The sequence below is a fragment of the Cimex lectularius genome, unplaced genomic scaffold (assembly GCF_000648675.2).
Source record: "Cimex lectularius strain Harlan isolate CLEC.00 unplaced genomic scaffold, Clec_2.1 scaffold3, whole genome shotgun sequence".
Lineage (NCBI taxonomy): Eukaryota > Metazoa > Arthropoda > Insecta > Hemiptera > Cimicidae > Cimex > Cimex lectularius.
The window spans coordinates 4,756,405-4,783,637 of NW_019392688.1; the positions used below are offsets into that span (position 1 = coordinate 4,756,405).

General features: G+C 35.6%; 3 protein-coding genes across 3 annotated transcripts; 2 read left to right on the plus strand and 1 right to left on the minus strand.

The window, feature by feature from the left end:
• The first annotated feature begins 7,933 nt into the window (after positions 1-7,933).
• Positions 7,934-12,143, plus strand: LOC106662205 (protein BCCIP homolog). Its single transcript, XM_014386091.2, has 6 exons — positions 7,934-8,219; positions 8,301-8,456; positions 10,246-10,350; positions 10,917-11,104; positions 11,160-11,319; positions 11,742-12,143. The coding sequence occupies exons 1-6, from the start codon at positions 8,112-8,114 to the stop codon at positions 11,910-11,912; spliced, it is 888 nt and encodes a 295-aa protein (XP_014241577.1). The 5' UTR covers positions 7,934-8,111; the 3' UTR covers positions 11,913-12,143.
• A 1,763-nt stretch (positions 12,144-13,906) lies between these two features.
• On the minus strand, positions 13,907-17,319 carry LOC106662268 (protein MAK16 homolog A). The gene is made up of 8 exons (XM_014386236.2): positions 17,207-17,319; positions 17,087-17,133; positions 16,873-17,016; positions 16,232-16,544; positions 14,423-14,521; positions 14,262-14,357; positions 14,126-14,203; positions 13,907-14,056 (listed from the first exon to the last, which is right to left on the minus strand). The coding sequence occupies exons 1-8, from the start codon at positions 17,222-17,224 to the stop codon at positions 13,937-13,939; spliced, it is 915 nt and encodes a 304-aa protein (XP_014241722.1). The 5' UTR covers positions 17,225-17,319; the 3' UTR covers positions 13,907-13,936.
• Positions 17,320-17,662: 343 nt separating this feature from the next.
• LOC106662267 (coatomer subunit gamma-2) lies at positions 17,663-26,072 on the plus strand. The gene is made up of 14 exons (XM_014386235.2): positions 17,663-17,848; positions 17,952-18,079; positions 21,335-21,562; positions 21,621-21,787; positions 21,872-22,001; positions 22,072-22,790; positions 22,856-22,973; positions 23,039-23,164; positions 23,227-23,377; positions 23,574-23,779; positions 23,839-24,013; positions 24,075-24,169; positions 25,055-25,301; positions 25,779-26,072. Exons 1-14 carry the CDS (start codon positions 17,812-17,814, stop codon positions 25,910-25,912), a joined length of 2,661 nt encoding a protein of 886 aa, XP_014241721.1. The 5' UTR covers positions 17,663-17,811; the 3' UTR covers positions 25,913-26,072.
• The last annotated feature ends 1,161 nt before the right edge of the window (positions 26,073-27,233 follow it).

Sequence of the window (27,233 nt, forward strand, 5' to 3'; positions counted from 1 at the left end):
TTACCGTTACATTGAAAGAAGACAGAAAAACATTCTTATTTTAATAGAACGACCTTGACATTGACTAAATTGGCATAAACAAATAAGCTTATCTAGTCAATATACTCTGGGGAGGGGAGTATTTTATTTTACCAGGAATAAAAACAAACATTTAATTATCTAGCTATTTGAATGTCGCTGGTTTTCTGTAAACTGTAAATAGTGGAAACTTCGGCCGACCTCCAAAGTTTAAAAACCGGGAGTAGAAAGTAGACCGAGATGTAGAGATGGGCGGAATGCAGGACCGTAAAGGTAGAAACATTTCACCGAAACTACTGTGGCATATGTCGCATTTCACGGAGGAAGACGTTCTCTTGACTTTTTTCGAGCGAACCGGCCGACGGTGAAATCGACGCGCTCTTTAATAAACCAACTTAGAAACGCGAGGACTCGTATTCATGTCATGAGGTCTTAAAAAGCTCTATAACCCTAATATACAGTAATTATGCTTAAATGTACTATTTTTCAATGAATTGTGCCATTGGTAAAACGATAAATTTACTCTTTTTTATTGTCTTGTGATTGAAAGTTGTATTATTGGATAAGGTTTGACAAGGCCTTTATAACTTTATTCCTTTTTTTCTTGTTAAAGGCAATCCTTCTCTAAATGGATGATGCTGGGTGTTGGCCTGTGAGTGGGTGAAATCATGCTGAACCGTCATTAGGTCACTTATTGGTTCTCCTCACTACTCGAACGCGTTTCGGCATAGCGCCATCAGTAGGAACTTCTCCAAATGGTTCCAGCACTTTGCACTGTTTCGTCAGTCAACTATGTTGACAGTCTCCCAGGACTTCGATTTTGTAGTTTTGGGGTCCACACTGTTCCATATGGTTAAAAAGCTTTTTTAATGTTCTAACAGACGTCATGACTTCTTTTACTTTTGATTCTTCCATAATCACTTTGCTGTCTTCTATCCTAATCCCCAATACACGTTTCTTCATTTCCTGTTGTGCCAATTTGGACTTAACGTTTAGTTTCGTCATCGACCAAGCTTATACACTACAAATCATACAAAAACATTTTTCCCTTCATTACTGACAGGTTACATATATGTCTCAGTGATCAGTGTTTATCGCAGCACAAAAGTTTCTATTTTTCCCTTAAAGTAGATCAACTGACCTAGGTATGCTGTTAGCCTGGATAAGTTTTTCTTGGCCCAACAATGGCCTTTTACTTTTTTTGCCTTTTTGTCATTAGCTTAATCTTTTTTTTGTTTTTTTGGGACCTGCTTTCTTCCTCTCAATCCCAGGCTAATCAACACGTCTGCCAAATCTTTTGCGAACTCGCTATCATGAGGACATCGTCCGCAAACCGCAGATTCTTCAACCTACTCCTGGTTATCTTTTATACTTCTTGCTTCTGTTTTATCTCTTAACATTTGTTCGAGGACACGGTTCCATATACTTGGGAGATCGGGCCGCCCTGTTTACTCCTTTTTAAAATTAGAGTTAATTACCTCTAACATAATTTACTCTTAAGCTTAACTTTACTAAATGCAGACCCATGCCCCACAAAGTATTAGTTGAAGAAATTCCTCTTGACTATTCCAAAACCCTATCCTACCTGGATTTCTATCTAGCTTTTTATCGCATTATTCTCTCTCTCTCTCTCTCTCTCTCTCTCTCTCTCTCTCTCTCTCTCTCTTTTCTCTCTCTCTCTCTTTTTCTCTCTCTCTCTCTGTTTTTCTCTCTCGCTCTCTCCTTCTCTTTCTCACTCACTCATTCTCTCTGTGTACTCTTCTCTCTCACTCTATCTATCTATTAATCTCTTCTTTTTCTCTCTCGCTATCTCCCTCTCTTTCTCACTCACTCATTCTCTCTGTCTATCTCTTCTCTCTCACTCTATCTATTAATCTCTTCTTTTTCTTCTCTCTTCTCTCTCTCTCTCTCTCTCTCTCTCTCTCTCTCTCTCTCTCTCTCTCTCATAATCAAATATATTAAAGTGAATCTCTGCCCTTGCTCCATTCTCCATTCTCCGCAAATACCGCTTACCGCTTGACCCACGCCGAAAATAAATTCGAAAAGGGCAAGAACACATCGCGTGTCGGCCTCGGCAAGGCCGAGCCCGTTTTGCGTTTTCACCACGCCCGCTGGTCCAAGAAAGCCAGAATTATTTCGGCAGATTTGGCCCTCGCCCTGGCGTGGCAATAGACCTATTCCAAAAATGAAAAAAAAGGCCACCCGGGGGCGAATTGGGGCCCAAGGGCATGGTTCAAACGGTCTGAAGTTCACTAATTAAATGATATACGACCATTTCAACTCAAGGGACACGCGTTGGCCGAGGGCGTGGAAGAAATGTCTAATAAAATGGACAGTTTTATATCTAGTCCGACTAAACATTAAAACTGTCAAGTTGGCCCTTGTTCAGGCCTCCGCCCTGAAATTTGGACTCGGATCAAACCGACCAAACGTTTGTGACATGTGCCAATCATCTCGCAGGAACGAAATCATTCGAAATTACTCTGAAAATGAGTTTGGATATCAAATTTCGACATGCTTAAAAAAAATAAAGCGTCGTTAAAGCACTGAGTTAATTTTGAAGGCGCGAACAAATTCTTCTGGTGTTCACTATTTTTTTTAATAAACTCATGTGGACCTTAGCCAGATTAAATCTACATTTTTCATAAAGAATAACAAAAACTGTATTAGATTAAACAGTTGGAAGTTAAGTAAGCAAGTTTAATAGGTAAATTTATTAGCCGTTTTTTGTGGTGTCATATTGGTTTTATGTGAAAGTGCTGTGCCACACAAAACCAAAAACTACCAACAACCACAAGAATAGCATCACACTTTATGCCCTGAAGATGACCCGAATAAAGGTACACACTATTTAGAAAGAGACTTGATGAATTAGAAGACGTTTGATATTCGAGTGTATGTGCGCTTTCGAGCGTTTACTCAAAAATTCCTATCTGACTTGTTTTATACATTTTTGATCCACTTGACATGCATCTTTATATGGTTTGTGTAAATTTTTATGAACTAAATGTTTTTATTAGTCTTAGCATCTTTTTGATTTAAAATAAATTCTCCTTGTCCTGTATGAAATCTGTTGAGTTTATGCTGTCCTTCGTAGGTGCGTTTATTGTAGAAAACTACATGTAAAAACGTTTGCTTCATAACAATAATGTACGCAAGCCAAATGAAGAGGGATCTCAAACAGACCAAAAAATCATTTGAGTCAGTTATTGGGACCGTCTTCACTCGCGAGTTTATTAACTACTTCCGTTTCGGCTTTGTAACTGACTTAAACTATGATAGTGGTAAATAACATTGGATTTAACTAGACTATTCGTCTCATTTAAAAAATGAATAGTGAAAGGCAATCTGTTATCACCAAATATATACTGTGTCCTAGAACAAGTTTTAAGAGACATAAAACGGTAGCAAGAAGTATAAAACATAACCAGGTGGAAGAATCTGCGGTTTAGCGGACGATGTCCTCATGATTGCACGAGCTTGCACAAGGCTGGCAGACGTGTTGATTAGCCTGGGATTGGGAGGAAGAAAACCAGGACCCAAAATAAACAAAAGGAAGATTAAGCCAAAGGGAGCAAAAAGTAAAAAAACAGTTGGCCCAAGAAAAATTATTCCCAGTCAACAGCATACCTAGGTCATATGATCAACTTTTAGGGAATTTTTTTTACTGGGAGAAATACTGGTCTCTGAGATACATATATAAAGGTATCCTGTCCATATAAAAACAAAAGTTTTTGGTATGATTTTCAGTCCCATGTCTACGATAAGGTGCATTGGTCGATGTTGGAAATTAGGAGAGAAGATAATAAAGTGATTAGGGAAGAACCAAAAGTAAAAGAAGTCGTGGCGATAGTAAGAACATTAAAGTCAAGCATTTGGACTGACGAAATAATAAATAGTGTTGGAACCATTTGGAAAAGTTCCTCACTGAAGATGGCGCAATTGCGTAGTGAAGATACCCAATAACGGACCTAATGCCTGTCCATTATGAGTTCACCCAATTGCAGACTAACACCCAGCATCATACCAAAAAATGTAAATTTAATACTTCCCATTAGCAAGTGAAAAATGTCTATTATCTTATATGTCATCTTCCGAGATTTATATTTTCAATGTTTAAACTGTCCAATTTGATAGATTATTTTAATATTATCATATAATACAACAAAGAGCTGAAGGAAAAAAAGGAGGATGTGGTTCAGTACAAAGAAGAAGTTTCTGCCTTTTAGACGAGCAAAAGTGATTAAAACACGAAATCCTCCAAGAGTAGAGTAGTTAAACTAATTCCTTCATAAACAAAATGAAGCGAAACTCGGACAGCATATGATAGTTGACCCTCTTTAGAAGGGGCCGAGGTGAAAACATAATTGTGGTTTTTCTGGTTTTCTCTCGGGTCGTTTAAAAGAACCCACACGTTCGAAGTGTACCATCGGGCACGACGACTTTCTTCGCGACCGCTTTCGATTTCGGTCCAGAACTCACAAGTGACACGTCCCGTTACGTTGTCATCATCACTAGAGATCATATTTCGATTCGAGTCTTCTGTGCGCGTTTCTCCGTCGCATCGACTCTTCTGAAGGAGTTGCTTGAAATAAATGGATGTACGGTTTGTGTGCAGTTTTCAATTTCCTAGTGGAAATTTAATTGCCTTCTCAGAAGATAAGAAGACCTAAAGCATAGTTTATCTCCTTCGTTTACGTGAGAAAATTAACATGTCCATAAGCTGAGAATTGCTTTTTTACCGAAAGAATTACAAACGCGGTTGAACATGCCTTGATGAAAAGTGCAAATAGTCTCTGGATCAACACCATTATATGCATCTATCTTTTTACTGCACAATCTTTCACCGTGAGCAAATGGTCAAAAATTGCAATGAAGATAGTTAACGTTGAAGTTAATCTTTCAACCATTTTGATGTCCACTACTCTGCGAAGTGTGAAATATTTTGAATTTTGATCCTCAGCATTTCCCGCTGGTTAACTTTGCGTCTGTTTTATTACACCAAAACCGTGCATCCCTGCTTTGCCAAAATAGAACCGTAACGGTCCTGCCTAGGTTTACAATAAAAAATACCAACAAATTTGAAGGGAAACATGTTTTTATTTTGAGATTCTTCTTGAGGTCTGCGGAAAGATAAACTCTCTGTCGTTTATGGCTTATGTTTATGTCATATGGTGGTAACGTCACTTCGACAATGCCTTCTAAACAACAGCCATTGAGCATGTAGCACTCGTCTAGGAGCAAACAGTATGAAAAGCCACAAAAAAACAGGATCCTCTGAACAGCTCTCACTCATCGTTTATTTGACGGCAGATTTGGCTTGCAGCTACCAGGGGAATTATTAGACACTAACGCTTTCTCACCACCATCTGGCTCCACGTCACTGCGGACTGTTTTTCCAACGGGAGTGATCAGTATCCACGGTTCTTAACAGCTCCACAATACTCTGGCCCTTTGTCCGTTTTCATACTGCCTTGCACAATATTTTCTTCGAATGCACCAACAAGTCTATCCTCACTGCTTTGGTCTGACAGACGCGTCCCGGGTAACGGGTTCTCGTCAAAGCCTGATTTGGTCTTTATGTTTCTATGTTAAAAGTTTCGTCGGCAATGGAGGTGTCCAATATGATATATATGACAAACACAAATTATAGTTCATTAGTTGTAGGTTGAAATGGGGAGTTGGTGTCCGAGTGGATCGATGTCACGATAGCTCAAGTGGTTAGAGCAGCGGCGTATTGAGCCGAAGGTCGTGGGTTCGAATCCCGCTCGTGACCCTAACTTTTTCATTTTCAACCAAGACCTTACATAAACAGGATAATTAATTGACAGAAGTAATTTTGTCAATCAGACCACTAAACATAATGAACTAATTATAATTATCAATAATTATAAAACCCAGGGAAATGTAGCGGAATCGGATCAAAAAAACACTTTGGTGATATATTTTACGAAACATTAAGGTGAGGACTGAAAATGTACGTTGATGGTTTCCGATTAACCTGGTCCGCCTGGTGTCGCTACTTTTCTAAGCTGTAAGAAACGTTTCTGTATTTCTTCATCATCAATGGTTGGTCAGCGTGATCTTTTAAGCTTTTGAGTAAGTTTATTTGACCCGGTGGTCTATTGCTTTCGTAAGGCTTTATTTTAACGTTAATTTTTTGAAATTGTTATCAAGAAAACGATGTATGGATTTTTTAGTGTTGTCGAGATCATTTCGCGTAACTTTTTGCACGTCTTTTAGCTTTAAAATTGTGTGCTCAGGGCTATGACATTACGGTTTGGCATAACATTGTATACAGAAAAAATATACATAAAGCGAAAATTCATCGAGCAGTCTGGTAGGCAAATAAAATAAAAAAATAAAAAGTACAAGAAACAAAGCACATCATTTAAAGGAAATTTACCAGGCTACAATGAACCTCAATAATTAGTCAAGTTTAAAGTTGCTTTATGCAATGTTTCTAGCCAGATAGTTATTGCTCTTAGCACTAATTTGACCAGCACTTAGTTTCATTTGGAATGATGTAATGGTTTGTGTGAGATTGCAGCGATGTTTTCTCCTTGAAAGCGAATATTTCATTTTAAAAATAGCATCCGACCACTAAAATCCCTAAATCAGACCTACCGTTAATCTCTGTACAATTTTAACATTTAATACGACAAACGTAATTGTAAAACAGAAAATCTGTATCTGCCTTCTCTTTAACCATCTCTGTCAAATCTGTCGCTTGCCCTAATATCACTTTCTTGGCTTCTTTACTATGGTATTCACATACTCTTTCAGACGTGAAGCAAATGCACCTGATTCTGATAACTTTACTAAATGTTTTTAACCTACTATCATCTGGATACCATTAGTACAGTGTTCCTATGTGATATATACTATAAAAAAAATTTTCATTGTTGAAAGTGAGCCATCGCTCTAAAGAAGGTGGTTGTCTTAAGGAGCAGATCAGTTTAGGTGCAGAAGATGCTTGATTCCTTCTTCTGCAAAAAACAAGATAATGCAGACCGGGATGATCGGAAACGACCAAACTAAAAATATTTTAAAATTTAAAAACAACTAATGAGTTAACCAACAGTGCAGTCCAACATGCCATCCCACTTATTGAACATTTGACATAACCAATAGAGCCGCCCTTAGACTGGTTTAATCTTGTTCGTGTTAAATGCATTCTCAGACGACTGTACTCAAACGGTACCTTATAAATCGGTTGCAGTTAAGAGAACAAAATAGAACAAAAACAAAATAAATAACAAATACCATCTGTCTATCTATCTGTTTATCGCATTCTTTCATGCTCATTCTTTCGATCAATGACTAGTTTCTTCTGCGACTCAAAATACAAAAAGCATTCATTCATTCTCTGAGCTCTCTCTCTTTCTTTCTGTCTCTCTTTCTTTCATGCTCTCTTTCTCTCTCTTCGTTTCATTTTACCTTGCTCATTCTATCGATTAATCTCTAGTCATTCCTGCGTTTCTAAATAAAACCGCATTCATTTCTTTTTAATATTATTGATTGTTTTCTTTTTACTCTCCCATAATACTGAAATCTCTGTTTTTCAAACGGTCTATTAGTGAATAGTCTATTAGTGTGAATAATTTTTCGACGTTCAAAAAAGTCAAGTTGTATATTTTAATGTAACACATAACATTTGTTTAACTTATGAAACAAGTTGAGCAATCGTATTGTTTACTGCATAAAAAAGATACAAAATAAAATTGGGGAAGAAGAAAGAATGAGAAAGAATAAAGAAGAAGAAATAATTTTTCGACCCACTGTAATATTTATTGTTGTTGGGTCGATAGATGAAAAAGTTTATTTATAACAAACTGCACTTAATATTACTTAAAAATTAAATTTAATATGTGCAAAATATATCATGTATTGCAGTTTATACAATTTTGGTTTGAAGTCTCCTGAACCCTTAAAATGACGTCACGAGAGTCAACATAGAGCGATGAAAGCACCATCATTTAACCGGCAATCTACCTTCAAGTAACCTCCAGTCAGTAAACAACTCCTTATTCTCCCCGTTGACTTATTTTTCCGGTTTTGTGCCTTTTTGATTTTCCCATCGAATCGAAAAGATGTCAGCTCCACCGAAAAAACAGACGTTGGGCTATGAGGAGAGCGGTAGCGACTCGGACGAAGATCAAAGCGAGAACGAGGAAGGGATGGAGTACACGGGTGACGAGGTGAGCCACGTGCTCTTGACGGCGGTCACCGGTAATTTTCCAAATCCTTCCCTCCAGTAATTTTGACTGTTTGACGTCCAGGAGATCCAGGTGGACTTCGAAGGCCGAAGCCCGACCGACTCCGACTACCACGGCATCAAGCAGCTCCTGGCCCAATTGTTCCTGAAGGCTCATCTTAACCTGAGCGAACTGACGGACATCATCATCGGCCAGAGCAACATCGGAAGCGTGGTCAAAGTAAATTAACGGTTTATAAATTATAAAATTGAATTTTACCTTTCCCGATCATCCTGGTCCGCCTATACTTGCTTCTTTTACCTGCCAGGCTTTTAATGCCTTCAGTCATCATCACAAACCGACCTATGAAGATGTCAGTACTCCTGGCAAACCATCTAGATTATGGGTTCATCACCCTGCAACTTGAAGAATAAATCTCCCAATTTATAAATTATCTAATCATCTCACAACAATTATAACATTTTACTTTAGACTCCTATATTGCCAGTCTTCAGTGCAAACCCATCTCTGATGGTATAAAAATAATAAACAAAAAGTGCATTGCTGAAGATGTCAGTAGTCCGGGCAAAACATCTAGACTCTTAACTTCAAGAATAAATCTACCAATTTATAAATTATTTAATAACTCACAACAATTATAGCATTTTGTCCTAAACTTCTGATATCTCTAGTCTTCAGCATGGACCTGTCACAGAAGATGTCAGTAATCCTGGCAAAACATCTAGGCCAGTGTTTCCCAATGTGAGGTAATTTTGAAAATAACTCTTCGGATTTTTAGTCAACTATGACCTTATTCTCTTTTGGCATTTATGTGAAAAATCATCGAATAAAGAAGCTTCTATTCACCATGAAATATCTGAATTTATTTGTCGGATCTCGGGTTATTCCAGCATCTCCCACTTTTTTTCACTATCCCATAACAACTGCTGTCGGTATCTTATTTTCACGTCATTTAAAGTAAGGCATTATCGTCATTGCTGGAGTAATTTAAATTATTGTTCGTTAAAAATCTTTGTAAAGTCTTGCTTTTTGACAAATAAATGTTATGCATATTAAATTGTCAAGTTATATTAATTTAAAGGTCTTAATTCTAGAATAATGGCAAAGGATTTTTTTCCCATCTTTGGATAAATTTAGCATTAATTATGCAGATAGATACAAGTTATTCACATTTTTATTAAAAGGAAAAACAAAACTAAAATTTCAATAACTATTAAAATATTAAATTACCATAAATGTAATCTTATAGTATTATATAATTGGTTACCTTGCTTTTATCAACCCCTCTACAGTTCACTCCAAACCTATAAAACATTGAATTGAAAATAAGATGTGGCTTTTGGATTTTTATATAGAAACAATACTGAGCAAATTATAATCCGTATCTTTTTGTATCATAATTTTAATGTTAAATGAAATTTATGAGGCCAAGACCCATAATTTAAAAAACAAACCTATTTAATCGCGCAAAACTTGATGCAAGTGATGATTTTACTTCTGAACAAAACATCGCAATATTTTACATGAAATAATATTAATTAGTATTTTGCTATTTTGGACTAATATAACTGATTTATCAGGGGAAGGGAAATAAACGCAATGAAATAAATTCCAAGAATCTTATTACTTTTTAAGATTATACATGAGGAAAATTGCATTTTATCTGATAATATTTTGTTAAATTTTAAAATTTCATCCAAATTTATGAGAATTTTTTTTCCTTTTTTGAGAAAATAAGGTTTTATCAGATCTACAAATTTCACTGAACTTGAATATTTTTTTACTTTAACTGGATATTAACTAACGTTTGCCAAATATTTTTCAACAATGCACCCGTTAAAGTGCGAATAGTCAACTATTTTGTGAAGAAGTATAATTGAAAATAAAATTGGCCCATTTTAAAAGTACTTCAAACTTAAATCTTAGGTGTCTGTCCCAACAATTTCTTTAGCATCCAACTACTCTTAAAAAAAAAAAATTGAATTTCATCCCCGATTATCTGTTGTAGCAAAGTGGTGCAGGTGAGATAAATGAAGATGATGATGATGACGACGATGATGACTTGATGGGAGTGTTTGCAGTTACAAGCGCTGTTAGCCTATCTTCAAAAAAGGTTGGTTATTAATTTTATCTAGCCAAATATTTTTTTTCCATCTTCAATTTACCAGGGGTTGCACATATATGAATTATTCTTTAAAAAAAGTACCAAGTGTGTGGTCAGTATAGCTTCCTCACATTTTGTGCATGCGCATATGTTAATCCATTTGGAATAAAATTCATAAGGAATCATCTAGAAAGCAACCCAGCAAATTAGATAAGAATCTGACAAACAGTTATAGGGATATAGCTGTTATATGCAATTGTATGTTTATGCATGTGCAGGCAATATGATACCATTGAGACAAATGAAATGAAATTCATATGGGACTATCTGTAAACCAACTCGCATAATCCCTGCAAATTTCATCAAAATACATGTAATGGTTTTTCAGTTTTTCCGGTTACAAGGAATTGACGACATGGAACCAAATTTGTTTATAAAGGTCTGAAATTCAAAGTGCAAGTGCAATTTTGATTTTGGAGGACAAAATTTTTTTCGACTTCTTGCATGAATACAAGGCTTCCCTACTTTCGGTTGTTTGGAAGCAAAAATTAATAGGCTTGTGTTTCAAATTTTAGAAAGTTGAAGTAGTTCAGCAACTGCGGTCATTGCTGGTGGAGCTGAGTTCAAGTCATGCCACGGAGGAATGTAAGACGTTTATCAAAACAGCTATCGAAGATGCAGACGCGCCTCTTGGCTTGATTATAAATGAGAGGTTCATTAACATTCCACCACAGCTTGCTGTGCCAATTCTACAAAACTTAAGGTTAGTTAATCTCCCAAATTGGATATTCTAGTTATAACGGATCGACTATTTCCAGCAATGAGCTTAAGAAGGCTGTCGAGAAGAAAGAGCCATACAATTTCTCACACCTAATATTCATCTGTAAACTGTACAAAGACGAAGAACGGAAAGGAAAGAGGAAGAAGATGCAGGATGATGTCATCTGGTCAAATCCTGAGGAGGAAATCATTGATCAAGTAAGATAAATATTTAGTTTTACTAGTAGTTTATAAATAAAGACAAAATTAGTTAAAATTTCCCCCCCCCCACAAACTTGCTGTTACGTAAGATGTTTGCATGAATAAAGACACGACCGTCAGTGTCCCATTGGTTAAGGTACTGATAGGATGCTGATCACGGCAAGGTAAAGGTCCTGGGTACAAATCCACTGCCATTCTTGCAAACGTTTTTTTCCCAAAAACACCAGCACTACAAGGATTCATATAACCTTGTAGGTGAAATACTTAAAAAAAAATATAAAAAAATCAAGAACTAAATTAATCTTTATTTAGTAGTTTGCAATCATATTAGACTGCATATCCTCTTTGGTTTGGTTCCACTAATATCCACCATCACTACTGATTAATAAAAACATTACATGAATTAACCTTTTTTTCAGATGGCCGACTACAAGTTTGAGTTTTGTGTTAAGGATGAAGTTGACTCCGGTCTCAGCGGAAACTGGCTCTCGGGCGATGACACAATGATACCTTACAGGCGTGTCTTAATAATCGAAGCAAATAAGTTTGATTCCGTCATAGAGCAGATCAAGATAGCCGTCCAACGTTAAAACTATAAAAACCCAACCTGATGGATGTACCATAACTGATGTATATTTTTGTATTACTCGAAAGAAACGACAGCCAATGATGATCCCCCCCATATTTTTATTTAGTTGTTATTTTTAAATTTTATATGTTATAGCATATAAATTTATTTTCCAAGCCTCCTAAGTGTATTTCTAATGATGTAATCATAATAGTCATTCTTTTCAAAATACAATATCAAAAGTTTAATTTTTCTTCTTGTTGTTTAATAGTTTTTTTAAAATTAATTATTCCTGAATGTACGACTTCATAATGAGATCTATCCTTGCCTTTAGGACAACTGTTTGTGCAAACAAAAGGTTTGTTCCAACACATAATCGTAAACCAGTTGCCAACTAATTTGTGATTTATGACTGCATTGGCTGATTGTAGATTCTTAACTCTGATAGAATGCTTTTTTCCAATCTTGAACTTCTGCAGAAATTAATACCAATCCAAGCAGTCAATTGCCTCTCCTGTAGCTTTCTCTTATGAATAGTTTTAATTTTTTTTTTAATAACTGTAAACTTGCTTCATGCCAGCACATTCCGGCTCCCTGCCCAACCAAAACCACACCAAGCCAGCCAGCCATCCTCAAGATATTAAAAAGATTTTCTACACTCTCACCATCATCTGACAAAATCTATCTCAAACTACCCAAAACACCATATGCACCTCCTTCAGGCTGGACCCCACATCGCGTCGGTCTAGTGTAACGTGCAGAGTGATTAGGACAATGGAAGTGAATCGGTTAGTCCTCACCGACTCCATACCTATAAACCGCATGCCCGACTAGTTTGGTTTAGTTTTTGACAGACACGGATCATATGAACTCCAGTGAAGAGTCTATTTTTTACTTTTTTTAAATATTTCGTTTATCTATCTATTCTTTATTGTCTTTTTATAATCTTAGTACAATTTTATATAAAACCTTGTCTCATCGCACTTTAGACGTGGAAGGAGCGAGTGAAATTCCCTCTCCTTCAACACCTCTTTTTCCACACCTCGTGAACCCACATTCTTCTCCTTCTGCAACGATTTCCAATTAGCATCTTCCTCTAAAGCAAGTGCTATCATCCCTAATTCACTATTTTTAAAACTTCCGAATATTTTTTCTAAACGAAACGATGTAGCTTTGATAAAGCTACCAAACTACTGAGTGTGTTGTCCAACATGGTGCAGACAAGTGGGGTCCTCTGTCACCGACTCCGCAAGTCGGCCGACTATCGGACACCATGTGGCACGGGCCCAGTGGGGTCCAGCCTTTAACAGCTCAACTAGACTTCAGACAGTAAGCATACATTTATTAGCGGTTCCTGACAAACTTGGCAGACCAGTGGAGGTTCTCTCGCCATGAAAAAACCATACGTCTGCAATGATCTATTCTGAGGCGAGCTACGATCATTTCTACCTTATTGGAGGTTCTAATGGCAGCAGCCCATCAATTTACATCTTGGGCATTTCATGCCATTCATTACACCAATTTTCCCAAATTGTTCTCTTGATAAAGGTGAGAGTCTTCCAAAGAGACTCGATTTATCCAGACCTGCTGCATCAGCAAGAACATTTTTATTTTATACCATTTTTTTTTTAAACATGAAGATTACTTTGTTTTAAGAAAATTAATTTAAATAAATGATTATTTGGAAAGTGAGATGCTATCTGGTGTGTGTAGCTTTAGAAAAATAATTTCTTTATCTTGCCAACGTTTCGATCTTCGATACGAGAGTGAAAGTGCTGAGAAACATTTGTACGTCTCTAACTGCCAATCCTTAGTAAAATCCTCACAAGAAAATATAAGAAAATAATACTAGGAAGAAAAGAAAGAATTTCCTAGTAAAAATACTAGGAAAATACATATGCATATTAATAAATAAATAAAATGGGTAGCTTGATTGTCTTCAGTCAATTTTATGTTAACAATAATTAAGATTTATGTTTAAAAAAAAGGTTGACAAGGGAGAAATAAAAGAGCAAGTAAAAATTTAATTAAAATATATTTTTAATATTAGGCGACTTCTGTACTTTCATGTTCATCATATTCATATTCGATCTCCACCTTTGGCCTTTTCTTCTTTGAAAGTGGCCTCTTTGATGAAGAGCACGTCTCCGTTTGATTTTCCATGTCCTAGAAGCGAAAAATAAAAATTATGATTAAGAATATATACAAGACTGAAATTATGTTTGCGGCAATTACCTCTATGTCGCTTTCGTGTTCGGAGAGTTCGAAGTCAGAGCCCATTCTTTCTCTGATGCCGCTTTCATCGTCAGACTCCTGCGAAAGAATTTTTCGTTACAAATTGTTTGAAATTTGTTCAAAAGTATGTACTTACATCTTCACTATCGCCTTCAATGTATTCGTCGACTTCTTCATTATCTTCTGTATTCAGCTCCATTTCAAGCTCTTTCTCGACTTCTGTTTCATCCTCCTTTAATAATAATAAATGGAAAAATAAAACTAATGAAGTTGAGACGCTTACAGCGGAGTACTTACGCTTTCTTCTGATTCTTCCATCTCGTCGTCTTTTTCTATTTCCTCTGCTTCTAGGGCTTTGTCAAATACGGTTTGCGGGAAATTATAAATGTCTCCATACTGTAAAAGTGTTTTTTTTTTATAAAATAATATTTTCATTAGTTGAACAATCATACATTTACGAGTTTTGCAATAAATAAAATAAATTAGTAATTTGTGCTTTGTTCACATTTTTGAACTTTTACATTATTCATTTCATGTTTAGAAGGCCTAAATATAAATGCAATAAATTTACTGAAATGGCATACTTCCATTGTTATTTAACTAAGAAAAATATAAGTCAGACAGTATAAAATAAACTGCTCATCAAAAAAACCTGACCACCCAGTCACAAAAAATGGCCACTTTGGAAATGCATATTTTCTAAGCCTTTTAAGTCACAGATCTACACTAGGTCTCAGTTTTTAGAAAATTTTACGCAGTCCAGACCTTAATTCCATCCCCATTGTGGGGCAAATCGCATGCCTTGTCACCAGGTACTGATGCTGGATTTTTTTTTTTTAATTGAAAAACCCTTAAAAGTAACATTTTTACCCCCCCCCCAAAAAAAAAAGTAATAATTGTCACTTCCGTTTACTTTTTGAAAAAGTCCTCGGAACAAAAGTTGTAGTGGAGCATCAAATTTGCGAAAACATGCCGGTTCAAAATTTATGCATTCTTAAAAATCGGGAGACGGAGAGAGAGAGTGAATGATCGAGGTTTTTTTTCCCATGAACACATAAAATCCATATTTTTGCCCAAAAATCGGGAATAATGTAAAACGGCTGAGAAATCGGGCAAAATAGAAGGTGACCAATGAAAGCTTATTAAAATTTCCTATTGATTGCTATAGGAGGCCTCACCAAAGGCGATTTCCTGGCTCCACAGCTCAATTTGAAGTTTTTGTAAAATGTGCAAAAATTAACATTTTCCCGAATTTTTGAATTTACTGATGAATGACTGAAGCTAGGAAAACATTTAATAAAATCATCTTTTTCAGTGTATTTTCTTAAAAAAGAGACTTAGTGCACTTTTTTGTGTCCCCCAACTACCCACTGGGTATCATGAATTAGGGGTCATACCACTTCACAGCATACATAATAAATTAAAAAGCTAGGATTTGAACCCCAGAACCATTAGAATGGCAAATACAAGTCAGACGCCCTAACCATTCTGCCACCGTGGTCCCGAACACCGAGTACGTGTGTGTACATTTTTAAATGACAAAGTCCCTTATAATTGGACAGCAGAACGAAAAAGAACTCAGAATTCCACAAATGACTCTTATGTTCTTGCAAACAATGTGTCAAGTCAGCACTTGCTAAGTTAGTTCGTTGTAAAACCAATTAGGAGATGAATCCAGGGGATGAAAAGAAGATTTTTACTGTCAAAGGAAATGTCAAAGTCTTTAAGACCATGAGTAAAAGAAAAGAAGGGTACGTACTCTTATTCTTCTTTAATTCATTTTTTACTTTTACTTTATATACCTAATACATATTTAACAAAAACAAAAAATAAATAAATTTAAAAAAAATTAAATCCTGGGAGCCCGCTTACATTTAGTTAAACTGTATTTGTTGATAACTTGACTAGAAATCTCGATAATGCTTAAAATTTAAATATCTATTGTTAGAAGAAAAAAAATTGTCGAGAGAGATTGGAAAAACAATTTAAAGTGAAAAGAAATGACGTCTTTTCCTTTTTGACTTTATCTAAAAATACTTAAAATACAATGGAAATCTGGATTGTATACATACATTTATGAGTAATGATATATTTATATGCACATACCGTTCCTTGTTTCAACCTCTCGACGAGCTGCTTCTCGATGGCCGAATCAAGCTGTGCAGCAATCAGCGCCTTTTCTTCCCTGCGTCTTGTTCTCCTTTCAATCTTCCTCTGGAGTGGTACTATCTTCTTCTGCCGTCTCAGCCTGAGCTTTCTCATACGGATCAAATATTGCGTGATCTTCACAAACCGCTGTTTACATTTCGACCGGATGAAGTTGGACCAGAAAAGGAGGTTTTCGTTAATCTGGTGAATCGCTTTGTCAAAGTTTCTCGACAGTTTGACCCTCTCCCATTGTTTGTCAGGAAAGCAAGCGCTGAAATTATGAAAATATTCTAAACTGTGTTGTTTCTATTAACACTTCTGTTATGGCTCTGATTTGTAAACTCTCACAAAGGACAGGAAAATTTTTAATAAACATTTTTTTCTTTAAAATCATCAAAAAATTTTTCCAAATGGTCAAATCAAAAAACGGTTAGGGCAGCGGCATATTGAGCCGAAGGTCGTGGGTTCGAATCCTGCTCGTGACACCAACTTTTTCTTTTCAACCAAGACCTTAAGTATTATTGCAGGGTTAATGTTGTGGGACCAAAATAAATTGAAAATAAACAAATAGTTAAATTATGGTGGTTGAATGTTATTACCGTTCGGCAGTTTTCAAATAAAGGTAGATGATCCCACCCTCCTCTCTAACGGTGGCATACTTGCTGTTTGCCAACGGGCACGACAACCTGGAGCAGAGACCAGTCAAATTGTTCTCATTCCTACAAAACTGTTGGCCCTTTGTGCTAAAACACAAAAACAGTTTATATTATTTAATTGTCTGTTCGTTTACCCTGTTCGTATATGACTACTCACTTGACTTTAAACGAACAGAACGTCCTGTTGATGATGCCCCAAACGAGCTGAAAAACATACGATTTCTTACTGTAATCGAACAAATTGTTTAAAAATTTTATAAAACTTTTTAAAACTCACATCATCCTGGTTCATCATTTTGGACCGTTTTTTGTGGTCTACAAAGAGTGTAAATAATGTACTGTCCCCGGGAAGAACACGTTTTCTACTTGAGAGGTTACAAACTGGTTACCCGGAATTATATCGATTGTTCTATACTGGAATACAATTAATAATTATATCTTAATTAATCATATTAGATGTGTGTTTAATTCATAAACTTATTTAATAAGTTGTTAAAACTGTTGTGACTTAAAATAGTGAATAATAATTAAGGATAATTTGATATTTGAATTTAGTCATTAATCAACGTTGAAATTTTGTTAGAATTTAAATCTTTTCATAAAATTGATTGCTGAGATAATTTAATGTTCATAAACGGTATGTTATTAATTACAAATACATTATTAGTTATTATTCTGATTTTTGATGTTTTGCTTGGCCAGCAGGAGGAATGAGGACCGCCCCAAATAATTACAGACGTGAGGTTTTACATTTGTTATCCCTTGGAGTGTTGACGTGTTAGCAAACGTTGAAATCCATCGGCGGCGTTTGTCAGATCTAGAAAAAGTGTAAAAATACCATAAAAACCGGACCTCCTCGGGCTGTAAAAACTTGTATAAACAATGGCGATAAAACGAGATAAAAAGGAGGAGGAAGACGGTAAGCGTCTGGTGGTGTAGGCGTACTGTCAATCTGCCACTTGCTGATAACAGGCCCAGTCCCGATACGAAAATGGCATTTAAGAGAAAATCTATGGTTTCAGGTGCAAACCCATTCCAGAGCATGGACAAGACGAGCGTCCTCCAGGATGCGAGGACCTTCAACGAGACTCCGGTCAACCCGAAGAAGTGCACGCCCATACTCACTAGGATCCTGTACTTGCTCAACCAGGTGAGACATGCATCAAGGTTGCGAAGAAAGTGGTTACATTGCATCTGAATCCCTATGAAATTTACTGGTACAAATCCCTCAGAAGCTAATAAACACTGTTTTTATTAGGTTGTTTATTATTTTGTGACCCTTTGGATCAAATCGACAGTGTAGAAACCAGAAAGGCGCTGATGTTCAGCACAAGTAGTGTCCAGAGTATCCCCAGTGCCTTTCCGGTTTCCCCACCGTCGATTTGATCTGAAGGGTCACAATTTTTTGTTAGGATGTTTCAATAAGACCAAAATTTTGTTCATTCAGGTCAAATAACCTATTATGTTTCAATGATCATTAATATTCACTATTTTTCATGGTCCGCTTGACCAATTAATATCATTCAATTAATTAAGGTTTTAAGTGACAGTCCAAATAATACCAGTCTTAGGTCATGCCATGGCGTATTTAAGGTATTCCGGTGTAAGCAGCGATGAATAATCTCTATATTTGCTTGCTTTTCTCTAAGTAATAAGAGAGTAGTAAAAGCTTCGCTACTTATTCTTGTGAGGTTCTAGGATTTAATTAACCAGAGAGTATATAATTCGAAATTTATTTTAACACACTGCTGTCTTTTAAATATACACAAACAACACAAAATCTTAATCAATTAGCCCCAATTATAAATCAGGGATGAGTCTATTAACAAAGGGACACCCTAAATGACACTCACTACGACAAGTGTCCACAGCATCCCCAATGCCTTTCTGGTTCTTCCACTGTCGATTTGACCCAATGGATTGTAACGGTTGGTCCTTGCTGGCTCTGGCTAGCTAAGTCTTTTAAATGTATAGAAAATCGTAATTAATGTAAAAAGTCACTCGTAATTCTAAATCAGGGATGAGACTATTAAAAAAAGGGACTTACACCAAATGACGTTCACACGACTAGTGTCCATAGCATAGCATCCCCAGTGCCTTTCCGGTTTCATCACCTTTTTAGTGATCACCCCCTTCTAATTTACATTCATTTTTCTATGATCGTTTAAACTATTTTTTTTTTCTTACTTTAATAAGTACAACTTATTCTACGATGGGGACTGGCTTACACCTTATTTTATTTAAAAAAAAAAAAAAAGTGATGGCTTGCTCTAGGTATGGAAGAGAGAAAAATTTTGCTGGATAGAATATACGCAGCGAAGGGTATTATTACACAGGAAAACTACAAAACCTTGCATCTCTTGAACAATGTAGAAATATATATTTTGTCATAAGGGTGATAAAAAAAGTACATTAAGTCTTCACATTTCAAAACAACGTTTATTATCTGCTTAAAATCCACAAAAGGGGTGTTGGTGGCTGCAATAGTTTAAGCACTCATCAGTGCTTAAGGTATAGGTCCAGTATATAAGTTAAGTTAAAGGTCCCAGCGACCCTGCATTCAAACCCAATATACTTACAATGAGCTTTTTTTTTGTTCAAAAACACCAGTACCCCATGGGTTCATATAGTCTCGTTAAAAAAAATCTACAAATTTGGTAACTAATTGTAAGCCAAAGCTAGATATTCTCATTTCAAAGCTTGCTTACTCCATAACAATCTAATGTATGTCTAGCCATGAGCACCACGGTGCCTTGGGTGCCACAGCTGCGCAGAGGGGCGCCGCAAAAATTTTCTATAAAAATGTTATTATTATTCTTTTAACTTTTTCACTAGGGCCAAGAAACATATCTCATGTTGCAGAGATAGGTATACCAATAATTTTCTAAATTGGAAATGAAGAAAAACAACTATTAACATAAAGTTTGCCCTTAGATAGCAAAATTGCAGAAAAATTCTGATACATTAAGGGTGCTGGAAACCAAAACAGTTTTAGAATAGCTGGTTTAGACCACTTGTCTCAATTTTTGCAACCAACTATTGTCACATTCAAAATCCAACTAATAATTCACTGGGCACTGAGAAGTGACTAACTCTAGAGTTACTGACTCCTGAGCAACAGACCAGTATCAACTTAACTCCATCAACCGCTCTCTACTCTGTAGTCTTCTCAACCACTGACTCACCAGCAACTATCCTTCTTATAGCACGAGCTGTTTGTAAACCTCCCCAGACGGTTTGTGGTTTTGTCTTACCCGTGGAAACAACTATCCTCTGGCTTCAATATTTTGCATATTTTGAGCTTTTCTTTCGAGGGTGTTATCAAACATCCAAGGAAGACATAAAATGTGTTTCTTTGATTTTTACATATCCTCATTCTAATCATTCAATACAGTTAATACAACAATCTTTTCACAATTAATTATTAATTAATTACACAACTAATTATCTATTTAAAAAATAGTCTCCTCACAACGTTTGGAAATAACCAAAAATTATTGAACCCTATGTGAATTCATCAAAAATTCTGAATATAAAACAAAATTACAATTACAATAAAAAAGCCATACAATTAAATCTCATATTTCTGATTAACAATTTTTATTTTTCCTGATAAATTTTTGTTCTTGAAAAGATAGTCTTCTCATGATCCTGCCAGTGGCAATGTCCTGTCCTCAGAGCCAATAATAGCAATAATAACCAAGTTTTTTCTTCTTAAAAAATAGTCTTATGCCAACATATGTGTACTAGACTTTGTTTATCTCTGCAGGATAATGGTATAGGATAGAAAGGAATATTCGAGGGCGTATTTGGTATAGTAGAGGTGGTATTGGGTGGGTGTTCTGAGGGTGGTTCAGTCACGGAAAAGTCTCTACATAACACTTCTGGAACCAATTTGGACAAGCGGACTACCAATATCCAACCAATTCAGCTTTTCTAATCTAAATTCCATAGAATCATAGTCATAGTTATGTCTCCAATACCAACCAAGAACCTCAAAATACCTTTTGTCTCAATGTTGTTTTAATCCCCACCAAATTTTCTAAATTTTAAAATAAACTTCCCATTCACCCCAACCCATTAGGCCAATCCATGTCCAAAATAACCCATCCCTATTATCCCTCCAGATGGCTAAAGCTGAGATGGCCTCGGGACCTCCTCGCCAAGGACTAGTCCTTGAGTAAAGTTGGGAGAACAACAAAAATTTCCTCTCAACTAAACTCCCCTCAACATATTACTACTATTTTATATTACTTTATTACTATTATTTTATACAGATTTAATAAATATTTTGTAAAAAAAAATAATAATAATAATAAAATAAAAAATGGTATTATCAGTTGACAATGTATTGCTTCAAGCTGGTTGTTTAGGTTAGAAATATAGGATTAAATTGTGTTGATAGGGAGAGCAACTTGGTACGACAGAGGCAACTGAGACGTTTTTTGCCATGACAAAGCTTTTTCAGTCAAAGAACGCCGTCTTAAGAAGAATGGTCTACCTTGGTATAAAGGAACTGTCCACAATAGCCGAGGATGTTATAATAGTGACTTCGAGCCTTACGAAAGACATGACAGGAAAGGAAGACCTGTACAGGGCTGCTGCCATCAGGGCTTTGTGCAGCATCACAGATGTAAGCTGTTTATTTAGTCATCTTATTAGCTTTTATTTAAAATCTGTATAAATTCTAGGCGACGCAGCTTCAGACTATTGAACGATACATGAAACAGGCTATTGTTGATAAGAACCCGTCGGTTGCAAGCGCTGCTCTTGTGAGCAGTCTTCACATGAGTAAAATTGCAGGTGATGTCGTCAAAAGATGGGCAAATGAAGCACAAGAAGCTACCAATTCTGATAGGTACTTTTTCCGTTTTTCCTGAGGAAATGTGTCTTCAGTAAAGTATTTAAATTTTTTATTCTTTTTTTTTTTTTTTTGCTGCAGTGTAATGGTACAGTATCACGCATTGGGTCTTCTTTATCACATAAGGAAATCAGACAGGCTTGCTGTCTCTAAGCTTGTAGCCAGACAAACTAAGTCACGTTTGACGTCATCTTTTGCTGCCTGCTTGCTTGTAAGCCAAAAACATTACATTCAGTACAAAATATGCCATGGGGAGTATTTTAAAAATTGTGTTATTTTAGATAAGAATTGTTTGCAAGCAACTTGAGAAAGAAGGAGGGGATTACGCGGATTCCCCGCTTTTCAATTTTGTCGAGTCGTGCCTTCATCATAAGTCGGAAATGGTCGTTTATGAAGCTGCTGCTGCAATGGTGAATCTCAGGAATACGACGGCAAGGCAGGTATCGCCTGCCGTGAGTGTCCTTCAGCTGTTCTGCGGTTCATCCAAGCCAACACTCAAATTCGCCGCAGTCCGGACACTCAACAAGGTCGCCATGACTCACCCACCGGTCGTGACTTCTTGCAACCTCGACCTTGAATGTCTCATCACAGATCAGAACCGTTCTATCGCAACCCTGGCCATCACGACCCTACTGAAAACAGGAGCCGAATCTGCAGTCGACAGGCTAATGAAACAAATTGCATCATTCGTATCAGAAATAAGCGACGAGTTCAAAATCGTAGTCGTCCAAGCGATCAGAGCCCTCTGCCTCAAATTTCCCAGGAAACACAGCACCCTTATGACATTTCTGTCAGCGATGCTCAGAGACGAGGGTGGCCTTGATTACAAAACTTCAATAGTTGACACCATTATAACAATCATCGAAGATAATCCTGATGCCAAAGAAATCGGCCTAGCACACTTATGTGAATTTATTGAGGACTGCGAACATGTCAGTCTGGCTGTTAGGATTTTACATCTGTTAGGAAAAGAAGGTCCTAAAACAGTACAGCCTTCCAGGTAATTTTTAAAACCTGAATTTTACATCCTAGACTAATTGTTTAATTGTATTTATTTTCTTTCAGGTACATACGATTTATTTACAACAGAGTTATTCTTGAACCTGCGGTTATTCGGGCTGCTGCGGTTTCAGCTTTGGCACAATTTGGTGCTCAGAGCCCCGACCTTCTTGCCAACATATTGGTAAATCACCAATAAATTAAATTCACATTTGACATAAATACATAATCAAATACTGACTTATTTAGGTGCTTTTGGCGAGATGTCAGATGGATACAGACGATGAAGTCAGGGACCGTGCAACATACTACTACAACATTCTGAATAATCAGGACAGACTTCTAATTGTTGAATACGTTGTCGAACCAATCCAGGTTTGGATTCTTTGAATAATAAAAGTTATGAACATTATTTTTATTCTCGTTTAATTTTATAGGTTTGTTTGGTTAGCCTGGAAAAAGCTCTTGCACAACACCTAGCTGAATACCCGGAAGAAACATTTGACATCAAGTCTGTTCCTCTAGCACCAGTTGTGACTTCTGAAGACACTCAGAATACAAGTCAACCCGAAGGACCTCTTAGTACTAGTAATTATATTAATACTATTATATTATTATCACAATATTTACATAAAATGGCATTAAAATTGCTACTTATTTTACTTTGAATGTAATCATTCTTTTTTAGTTTAACATTCAGGTTCTTTTGATATTTAAGAACATTTCTCTTAGTTCTTTATCCTGTTTTGTTTGTTGCATAATAATCACTATGTAATTTGTTCAGGTGAGACTACTACAAAGAAATACAGCAAATCTGTTCATACAAATTCCCTCACCGCCTGCGCAGAGAAACTGCGCCAAGTTCCAGAGCTGCAAAACGTTCCTGGACAGCTGATCCATATGTCTGAGCCAGTCGAACTTACAGAATCTGAAACAGAATATGTCGTCACGTGCATCAAATACTGCTTTCCAAAGCATATTGTCTTTCAGGTATTTATAGAAATCAATATCGCTTTCTTCATTTAAAAATCGTAAATGTTCGATTTCAGTTTGAGTGCAAGAATACTCTCAATGATCAACTGTTAGAAAAGGTCTACGTGCAACTAGAACCTCCAGAAGGGTTCACAGTTTTAAGGGAAGTTCCTATCCCAGTCCTACCATACAATGAGACACACAACGCTTACATTGTCATGGAATTTCCTGAAGATATGATGCTGTCAGTTAGTAAGTGTTTGTGTAAGTTCTTTTTTTCCTTCTTTTTTCCTAATTTTTAACTGTTTTATAGCCTCACTGAGTGCCGTTTTGCGTTTTGTCGTCAAGGATTGTGACCCAGCTACTGGCGTTCCAGATTCAGATGAAGGCTACGATGATGAATATACAGTAATTTAAACATTATTTATATATAGTATAGTTCAAATGTATTTTTTCCCTCTTCTTTCATCATTCTGGAGCGACACCCGTATATTGGAAATGCTTATTTTAACGTTCGGGAAAAACATCTGTTTATCGGGAAGGCTTACTTCTTCGTTCTGGAAAAACACCTGTTTATGGAGTAGGTTTACTTCATCATTCTGGAAAATGCCCTTTTATGGGAACACTTACTTCATCATGCTATAAAACACCCATATATTGGGATCGCTTACTTCATCGCTCCCGAAAAACATGAATATATGGGAGGGCTTACTTCATCATTCTATAAAAACATGAATATTGGGAGGGCTTACTTCATCATTCTAGAAAAACATGAATATTGGGAGGGCTTACTTCATCATTCTAGAAAAACATGAATATTGGGAAGGCTTACTTCATCATTCTGGAAAAACGCCCATATATCGGGAAGACTTACTTCATCATTCTGGAAAACACCCATCATGGAGAAGGCATACTTCATCATTCTGGAATGTCGCTCATAATGAACATTTTACACAATGCCAGGGAACAGGATTTAATGTTAAAAATTTGATCTTGAACACTAATTCTAGTCGTAATTGTCCACAGTCCGATCTAATGATAGAAAATCAGTACTGATTGATGGGTGGTACAATCATTTTGCAGTTTAACCTTACATTGAGAAGTATAGCGCCAGATTTTAAAAGAAAAATTTCTAGTAAATAAAATGTATAGGGTGTATTTTGTGTGTATAATTCTTTTCAATATGATCTATTGGTTCACACATTTCTTCATTATTTGTTATTGTACAGTATGCTATTTAAATCTCATTTTAATTTTTTTATTTGCATAAATAAATGTAATTCAATTTTACAGCTTGAAGATATTGAAATAAGCTTCAAGGATCAGACGGAAAAGGTGGACCTGGACACAGAATCGTTTGAACAGATTTGGGAGTCGTCCATGGCCAACTACCACCAGAACGAAGGCACGTACTGCCTTCCGGGAGTGTCCACCATAGACCAAGCACTGGCCAAAGTGGTCCCCTTCCTCGGCCTCTCTCCAGCAAGCTTACAAATGAAAAAGGCCCCAGAAAAGACGTCCCATATGCTTTGCATTCCAGGTACTTGTGTTATCTAAACAAATATTTTCAGATAAATACTTAAACTTATTGATGCATTCTCTGATTATTACCTGGTAGGCCTAACCAAGAGGCTAGATTTGCAAGGTTGAATTTAAACTATCTGTCCTTGGCGAGACAACTTTTTTGCATTTTATATTAATTGGGTTTCTTTTCAGAAACTAGACAACCATCAAACTCATTTTCTTTGTAATTTTTGTTCATTGCAGGGATTATTTTGCTCTTTTAACCTTCATTCACATCTTCTTACCATGAATGATGGTACCGATTATTAAATAGTTAGACATAGGTCTGAAGAAACTTTTTCCCCCCTAAACTTTTATACATTCAATAATTATATCAGTTTTACAAAAGTTAACGTACTTAATCGTTTTTAATTGCATTGAAACAATTTCAGCCTGTAATACAGTTAAAAAATATGATTTATTATAATAAATTAACACTTACCTTTTTTTTTAGGTATCTTCCGTGGCAACATTACGTTTCTGATAAGGGCAAAGTTGGTTGAAACAGGCAACTCTGTATCGATGCATCTCGTAGCACGAGCTCCCAATGAGGATCTCGTCAATTTAATTTGTGCAGTGGTTGCATAATTCTTTTATTATTAATTATTATTATTATTAATTTTGATGTTTTATTTTACATAAATATATAAGAAGTGAAGAAAAGATGTACAGATCAAAAGATAAAAAGATGTTATAAATATATTGGTTTTTTATATGTAAAAACATTGATAAACTTGCTGATGGATGAATTAAAACAATAAATAAATTGTATTAAAAATTTAATTTAATTTATTTATTAAAATAAATTATATACACTTTTTTTAAATTCAATTTGTATAGATTATTCTTGAATGGTGGAACAGCCAGATCATTGTAAGACTTCTTTTAATTTCAAAATATTTTCAGCTATATAACATGCGTCTTCTTCAGTGCCGGTCGGTATATTATATCAGTGTGCTAAATAATACCTCCTAGCTTTATTTATATTGAATTGTTAAAATAAAAGTGTCATATTTTCTAGAAGTGGTCAACCTATATCGTGATCCTTTCCTTGCTGGTTTGGTCTGCCGTACATGTTCAGCAAGCAATAGGTTTATTAATAAAATTTGGTAAACACTTATTTTATATAACGTTAGATAATGAGAAAAATTTGTATTAGCAGCCCGAACCAAAAGCTGTGAGACGAGGTAATTCACATTTGAATATGTGTCTTGAAAAGCTTCATCACCCCGCAGATAACATCTCACAACTCATTTGCTCCATTCCCTTCGTCAGAATATGAGAAAAATCCTAGGTAATATGTACGTATCATACTTGAATACCACAAACAAGGAAACGTACTGTTATAATAATATATAATAAAAGGTAAGATAAATTTTAAAATTAGCTTTTTCTATCAAATCTTCTTTAATTTCAAATTTTATTTTGCAATCTTACATCTAATACCATCAACTTGTTTTTGTTTTTTTATTTATAGAAATGGTTAATTTTAAATTAAAAAGTATTAATTTGTTGTTAAAAATGATTAATTTGAAATTAAAAAGGGTTAATTTCATTTATCAAAGGTTAATTGGATACAAAAGAAGGCTAAGTTAAATTTAAAAAGAGTTAATTTGATGCAAAAAAGGAGGCTAATATGAAATGAAAAAGGTTAATTTGATCTAACAAAATGTTAATTTAAACATAAAAATGGTTAACTTGAAAAAGTTAAAAAGTGCTAATTTGAATTTAAAAAGAGATTAAGTAGAAATGAAAAAGTGTTAATTTGATTTAAACAAGGTTAATTTTAAATTAAAAATGGTTAATTTGTTGCAAAAATTAAAAAAAATGTAAATAGAGATTTATTATTAAAAAAGGTTAAACTCTTGCAAAAATTAAAAAGTGTTAATCTGAATGTAGAAAGAGATTA

Bases quoted from the DNA above. Each gene is read 5' to 3' on its own strand.
- LOC106662205 (XM_014386091.2), top strand. From the start codon at position 8,112: ATGTCAGCTCCACCGAAAAAACAGACGTTGGGCTATGAGGAGAGCGGT. The intron at 8,220-8,300 runs GTGAGCCACGTG...TTTGACGTCCAG, and splicing joins TGGAGTACACGGGTGACGAG to GAGATCCAGGTGGACTTCGA. The intron at 11,105-11,159 runs GTTAGTTAATCT...GACTATTTCCAG, and splicing joins CCAATTCTACAAAACTTAAG to CAATGAGCTTAAGAAGGCTG.
- LOC106662268 (XM_014386236.2), bottom strand. The intron at 16,545-16,872 runs GTAATAACATTC...TCATAATTTCAG, and splicing joins TATTTGAAAACTGCCGAACG to CGCTTGCTTTCCTGACAAAC. The intron at 14,204-14,261 runs GTAAGTACATAC...ATTCTTTCGCAG, and splicing joins TTGAAGGCGATAGTGAAGAT to GAGTCTGACGATGAAAGCGG.
- LOC106662267 (XM_014386235.2), top strand. From the start codon at position 17,812: ATGGCGATAAAACGAGATAAAAAGGAGGAGGAAGACG. The intron at 18,080-21,334 runs GTGAGACATGCA...TTGTGTTGATAG, and splicing joins TCCTGTACTTGCTCAACCAG to GGAGAGCAACTTGGTACGAC. The intron at 23,165-23,226 runs GTTTGGATTCTT...TTAATTTTATAG, and splicing joins ACGTTGTCGAACCAATCCAG to GTTTGTTTGGTTAGCCTGGA.